The sequence below is a fragment of the Centruroides sculpturatus genome, unplaced genomic scaffold (genome assembly GCF_000671375.1).
Source record: "Centruroides sculpturatus isolate CEXI.00-Female unplaced genomic scaffold, Cexi_2.0 scaffold155, whole genome shotgun sequence".
In the NCBI taxonomy this organism is placed as follows: Eukaryota; Metazoa; Arthropoda; class Arachnida; order Scorpiones; family Buthidae; genus Centruroides; species Centruroides sculpturatus.
The window spans coordinates 86,822-94,397 of record NW_019384386.1 but is presented as its reverse complement, the minus strand read 5'-3'; the positions used below and the strand labels follow the sequence as shown (position 1 = coordinate 94,397).

The following is a 7,576-nucleotide window of genomic DNA, read 5'->3' as shown; positions in this document are numbered from 1 at the left end:
ATACAGTCGACCCCCCTATAATTACGGTCCCTATAATTACGATTCCTATAAAACTACGAAAAAATATACGTATTTTGGAAATGTTGAGTCGGATTAGTCTAGAATCGATTAATTTTATGGAAGAAAACCTTTCAATCAGCCATAGTCCGTAAACTTGACACGTGTCGGGCTGTGATTGGAAGGACTTGTAAGAAATTGGATTCCTAAAGAATGGAACGTATCTATGATCTTATAGGGGGTCGACTGTATTTTAACTTTTTATTTCTGCTGATCTCCCACTCCCCAACAATTGAGTCTTTGCTTTATGCTCATAGTATATGATTGTTGATAGCAATTTATTCAATGGTTTCTTGTTCACACTTTTCTGATTTAATCCAGTTGCTGTTTGATAGCAGCTGTGTAGAATCAAATTTTAAATTTTTTTATTATCCATACTCACTAATAATGGAAAAACAATTCACATATGATGCTGAATTCAAAAGAAAAGTTATATTGTGCACTAAAAAGATTGGAAATTGCACAGCTGGTAAAAGATTTACAGTTTACGAAAATAATGTGCATCATTAAAGAGCCACGAAGGAAAAGTTATTTCAGTGTAAGAAAAACAGAAAATCATTCTTGGGGCCTAAAAAAAGGAAGAAACTCAGCAACTGATGCAAATATAAAATATATATATATATAAAATCAATTTTATTGCAGTTCAATTTGAAAAAATTGTAGACCTATAAATTCTCACTGTTGTCCATCTGTCTTTCCTTAATCTTGAAAATGAAGCTAGATAGATGAAAGACGAGTCCAGATACGGAAACCTTAGGGATAGGAGATCCCAATTAACTATATACAAACTTCCAATGCAAACTAGAAGTCACATGATTTCAATTTGAAAAATTTCCCCTGAAAGGTGTTAGATCAGGCATGGTCAACATACGGCTGTGGGCCGGATCTGGCCTGTCTAATAAATTTATGTGGCCTGCGATCAATCTTTCATTATTAGCTACTCAAGCCCGAATAGCTTGATGAAAAATCCTGACGACTAACAAAAAAAAAAAAGAAAAGTCAACAACTCACTGTGCATTTAGAGTTAACCCTCCATTACAAATCTCGTAAGTACAGCATAAAATATTGATAAAGCATGATAATGTGAAAAATGTATCTTTAATCTCTATGTATAATTTAGTCTCTACGGGGTGACACCACAACGAGATCTCGCACCACCTCAAAATCTTCCTAGGGCAGCCTCTAGTTTGGCCTGTGGAAAAAGTTTTCTTTCCAATTCAGCCCGGGGGCAAAAACTGTTATCCACCCGTGTTAGATAGATGACTGGCACAACTCTTGTTAAACGAAAAGTATGATGTACAGGGACAAGTCACTACTAATTTGAGGTGGAGAGCATATATTTTAAAAATTACAGCCTGGCATTGTGAAAATGTCACAATAAATAATTATTCATTTTTTATTATTTTTTTCCAATTTTAAACTCTACTCTGACTTAAATTCAAAGTAATACAGTATTTTGTCCATTCATACCATATGTACTCAGCACAGAGAGCGAATACTATACCTGACCTGTAGTAGTAGGTTGAAAACATTTGTGAATAAATATTTCTCTCAGCAAAAAGCTCAGATGTGGAAATATGATTGTATTTGGTCCATTTTTTTACAAAATTTCTTTTATTGGCAGATTACCGTTTGATTTTCAGCTGTGAATGGAAGAGTTTGTTAGAACAAACATTAGAAAAAAAAAATTGATATCTTAACTTTTAATGTTTGTTTATTAGGATCGGGATCCTGTCTTTTTTTTTTAATCTGGAAATTCTTCTCATCCTAGGAATCCCACAAATTTCTTAAAAGTTCACTTTTTTCTTATTTTGTGTTAAGGTTGAGGAAATTTTGCAAATAGAAAGTATAATGAACTCAAACTGTCAGAATACATTTGTATTTATTAATTTTAAACCTGCCTATTAGTTTTTTTTTTTTTAATTTTTGCTCGCTATGGCATGTCACAAGCAGTCAATAATCAATACGTAGCTTATTTGTGGCAGGACTCTGAAAATTCTTTACTTGTCAGAACCTGTAATATCTGGAATAATTGTGCTTATGCTGTCTTAATTTTATCCATGCCCTGTAACTTCAATAACTGTGTAATGCAAGGTTGTGCAATTGGGCAAGGATACAAATGAGTATGAAGTCTGCAAGTATGAAGTTTTTCTTCATAAACATGATTATTACAGAAAAACGAACTCCCGAATTATTGGGCTATAAGCTTGATGTTTCTATCAAAGCAGCCAAGTTAGACAAATCAAGAATACTAGAGAGCAAAAGAAGCACTACAATCTTGAAAATGAACTAAAAATCTTCCAAGCTACAGGTGAAAAAACACAACATCTGTCTTCTCTTAAATGCATTAAACATGATTCCACTCACATCAATTCAATCAGAAAGGGCATTCTTGGAAGCAGGACTTTTCATTATTAAAATAAGAACCAGATTGAGTTATCAGAGTATTGACCATCTTTGCTTTTTAAAATCTTATTATAAAAATTTAAAATAATATTTTGTATTATGTTTTATTTTAAAAAGTAAATTACCTTTTAAGTTAGAAGTTTGATCTAAGCTCATTTTTTTTAAATTTTCAACTCAATTCAAAGCTTTTTTTTTGTTGTACACAGTTTCCAGCAAACTTTAATAAATTTTTTCTATTTGTGAAAATTTCTACATAATTCAAAGATAATTTTTTAATATATATCTTACATAGCATTATTAATATGATTTTGGAGGTTGCAGAACATATTAAATTACTTTAAAAAATGAAAAATAATTATATCATTTGATTTCAAGATATTTGTATATCTTTAAAAAAAATTATTTTTATCTAAGGACCTCGGGAAAGTTTCACTTTTTCCCCGAAATCACAGGACAAGCAAAAGACCAGGAAATGAAAAACCCTATTTGTTATATTATAGTATTTGATGTATATAACTATAAAGGTTATCTTAAATAAGAGTTTATCACACCAAATAAACAATCTAACACATTTTAAAAATTCTCTATTCCTCATCTGTACACAATTTAAAGAATCTTTAAAATGTGTTAGATTAGTCACTCAGTGTGATAAACTCTTATATAAGTTAACCTTTGTAGTTATGTAGGTAGATCCAAAAAAAAAGAAAGAAAAAAAAAGAAAAAAAGGTTACAAGCAGAAGCATTTGAAAAGTAATTAATGTGGAGGAAATATTTTTCCCCCAGAATGGAGAAAGATGGCACTAGTTGTATTACAGTGGTTGTTCGGGTAGGTAGTGTAAGTTTGCAGAGCAACTGAAATGGCCAGACATTTAGAAAAGTGGTCTTGCTTGGATGTGCAAGCCATGATTTGTTTTCTTATGGGCAAAGAATGTGTCCACATCTGAAATTCAGTCAAATCGTGGAAGTTTATGGCGAAAAAGCAATGGGCAGACAACATATAGTGAAATGGTGACACTCTTTTCAATCGGGCAGAGAGGATGTGGAAAACCGCAACAGTGTAGTGAGTGGCCATCTAAGTTCTTCAACAACAGAAATCAACATGGTACAAGTTGAAGAAATGATTCAAAGTGATTGATGGGCAACTGTGCATGCAATTGTGTCAGAGCTGGGACTGAGCTATGGTACTGTGCAGAGTATCGTTTCTGATGTGTTGCGATATTCCAGAGTTTGTGTCCGCTGGGTACCACGTGCATTATCCGAGGAGCAGAAAGCCACACGAATAATGTGCAGTCTCATGTTTCTTAAATGTTACCATTCTGATGGCAGCACTTCATGGATCACATCATTACTGGGGATGAAACGTGGCTTCATCATTTCGTCCCCACAACCAAAAGAGCCACTATGGAGCGGAAACATGCTAGATCACCAACGAGAAAGAAGTTTAAGGTTACACCCTCTGTCGGTAAAGTTATGGCAACCATATTCTGGAATTCATGCAGTGTTTATCTTAATTGAGTATCTGGAGTGTGGCCATACCATTACTGCCAATCATTATTGTGCCACTTTGACAAGGATACGTGAAGCCATCTGATGTAAACACCCTGGCATGTTGAGTGATAATGTCATCCTCCTGCATGATAGGTCCCATACTGCTTGCGAAACTCAACAATTCTGCAAAAGTTCAAATGAGAAGTCTGGAGCCATCCCCCATACAACCCAGATTTGGCACCCAGTGACTATTTCCTTTTTCCGAAAATGAAGGAACACTTATCTGGAACAAGGTTCTCTTCAGGCAGTGATGTGAAAACAGCTGACAAGAACTGGTTCAATGAGCAGGGATGTGATTTCTACCAAGCCGTGTTATACAAGTTGGTCCTGCATTCAGATAAATGTCTAAATAGATTTGGTCATAATGTGGAAAAGTAATCGGCAAGCAATCCTCTTAATTTCCTTTTGTATTTTCTGTACATTGTTAATAAATAATTTTTTATTATCCTTGTAATTTTTTTGGATCCACCCTTGTATATAAACCAAATACTACTATAATGTAATATAATAGAAGAGTTAGAAGTATGAAATAATCTAATAATCTTAATGCTTGTTCTTATTTTTTGTGCAGTCAATGCCAGGCTTACCTGTTAGTATATGCATAATTGTTTATATCAAATAATTTTGATTTTAAATTTAATTTCATAGTAATGAAAACTATTAGATTTATCAATTTCTTAATTGTATAATTAATTTTTTCACAGTTATATTCAACATTTGATAACTTTATTAATACACTGCTGGCCATTAAAATTACTACACAAAGAAGGAAAGCAAACAGCAGAATCATGTTTATTGTACACATACAGTATAATGCAGTGATTCTCAACCACTGTGCTGCGGCACTTTAGTGTGCCATGAGATTTTTGAAGTGTGCCGTCACTGCAAATGTCCCATACATAAGGGACATGAGACAAGTAGTTTAATTGGTTCTACCTTCCTAGGGTGCGTTTGGAAATTGTAACTGGTGTTACCGGAAACTGCCGGTAGTTACAAAAATGTTTAGAAAATGTGATCTAAATAACCAACTGCATTTAAAAATCACTGTTATGACATCACTGGTTGTCCTACAGTACTTACTGAAGTAATTACCATAGGACTTACTTCATTAAGTACTGTAGTAGATGCTGCCAAATTTTTTAATTATTAAAATTGTCCTGTGATAAAAAAAAAGTTGAGAATCACTGGTATAATGATAGCAAGACATGATTAAACTGACAAATAATCATTGAGATACAGAGCACTCAGTATGTTGTACTTTTCATACAAATTTTGTTTGCTGCATGCCATCTTTGTGGTGTAGCAATTTTTATGGCCAGAAGTGTGGTTATTGAATATGAAAAATATTTTACTGATAACCAATAGAGAAGTTATTAACTTCTCTATTGGTCGAATAGTGCACACTTGGTAAGTCATCCTATAATTTTTTGTTTATAGCATAGTTTATTTGGATTATTCCCAAAAAATTATATGTGTTTTGGAAATGTTGAGTCGAATTAGTCTAGAATCGATTAATTTTATGGAAGAAAACCTTTCAAACAGCCGTAGTCCCTAAACTGCACACATGCTGGGCTGTGATTGGCTCATGTATTTAAGTGACTCGTAAAACACGGAATTCATATAAAATGGAATGTATCTACCATGTTATGGGGGGTCTACTGTATTAGTATCAAATTTTAGTAATCATTATTAGTCAATAATATTTTACTGATAACCAATAGAGAAGTTATTAACTTCTCTATTAGTTATCTCTAATGGTTCTCTATAGAGAAGTTATTAACTTCTCTATTGGTTATCAGTAAAATATTATTGACTAATAATGATTACTAAAATTTGATACTAACACAGTAGACCCCCTATAACATGGTAGAGACATTCTGTTTTATATGAATTCAGTGTTTTACGAGTCACTTAAATACATGAGCCAATCACAGCCCAGCATGTGTGCAGTTTAGGGACTATGGCTGTTTGAAAGGTTTTCTTCCATAAAATTAATCGATTCTAGACTAATTCGACTCAACATTTCCAAAACACATAATTTTTTGGGAATAATCCAAATAAACTATGCTATAAACAAAAAATTATAGGATGACTTACCGAGTGTGCACCATTCGATGACACCATTGCTTAAGCTTGTTTTCGTCATGGACGGCGAATTGAACAGCAAGCACGTGTTTCCCAATAAGTTATTTTTCTGTGAAAAATTCGCTGAACTTTGGTGACATCATTAATATAAATATAATTTTTATGGTTGTTAAATAATAAATGGTTTTTAGTAGGTCCGCTGCTCGTTTAAACTCAACAGTTTGTGCAATATCCACTATTGAGACCAATAGTGGATATTGCACTAGATCTGACCAATCCTGTTGCGACACGATTGACGTTTTACCGTATCATACAAGTCTCTCTTAGCGTGTTTATATGAATATGATCGCAATTTTTTCGCCATGTTATACAAATCCATAATATATGAATCCATGCTATAGGGGAATCTACTATAACAATGACCAACAATTCCCAAATTTAATAAAACAAAATTAATTAACTTATAAAGAAATATTTAAATTACAAAAAATATTCTTAAAAGCATGAGTGAAATATAAAGAACCATTGTAAAACTAAAAGCAATTTTTATGCATAGTAAATGGCATTACATAACAAAAAAAAATTACACTAAAACAAAAATTACTCACATCAAAACTTGATGCAAAACAAATATTAAAGTTAAATTCTTTTGTAAAATTACAATAAAAAAATTATTACTATTCTAATAATAATGTGTCGTCATTTTTGATTAATAACAAAAAATCAATTAGCAAATGAAGTCATTATTAATCTATCATTTTATTAATGCAAATGCAAATATAAATTTATCTAAATTTCATATAATTATTTTAAATACTTACATGTTCCATCATCACTACCATATCGAGAATCTGATGCTACACTTATAACACTTGCATTATCAATATTAGATTCTTCTTCACTATTTAATAGATTAGTTTCAATTTTTGGATGAAAATTCCCACCTGTTTTAAATAAGAATTAATATATTAATAATAATACAAATTAATAAGTAATACTTGTATATTTAGAAACATATATACATTGCATAACATAATTTAAAGCCATCCTATAGACAATGCATAGAAGTAAGAAAATATAGTGAATATTCCTAACAAAATATTTGTTACGTATTCTATTTATAGTTAAAATACTTAAAAATAACATATTTGTACTGTCAATCAGCAGTAAAAAGGAAACAGCAATATATATAGATTATGATGAAGTTAGAGTAGCCGAATCTTTCTTCAGCCAATGACAAAAATAATCAGCATATATAGTAATAATAATAATATTTATTTTTCAGTATTCAATCAATCAATATTGTAACTCACATTTCATTTAAGTAGCTTTCTCACTTTAATTCTCAGAAATGATCAATCAAAATGAAATTTAACCTTAATCTATGATATAAATTTGCTTTTAATAAAAAGCACTTGCTTTTGACATAAAAAGCTTCATCAGTTAATGTTCAAAAAAAAAAAAAAAAAAAGAATTGAAT

General features: G+C 31.6%; 1 protein-coding gene across 1 annotated transcript in view; it reads right to left on the bottom strand.

The window, feature by feature from the left end:
- LOC111618068 (interferon-related developmental regulator 1-like) overlaps positions 1-7,158 on the bottom strand; it is a 59,619-nt gene extending 52,461 nt beyond the window's left edge. The window contains exons 1-2 of the mRNA XM_023359495.1: positions 7,119-7,158; positions 6,918-7,040 (exon numbers count right to left, since the gene is read on the bottom strand). Coding sequence (XP_023215263.1) covers positions 6,918-7,040; positions 7,119-7,143 — 148 coding nt within the window. The 5' untranslated portion in view covers positions 7,144-7,158. The remainder of the gene's footprint in view (positions 1-6,917; positions 7,041-7,118) is intronic.
- Between the last annotated feature and the right edge of the window lie 418 nt (positions 7,159-7,576).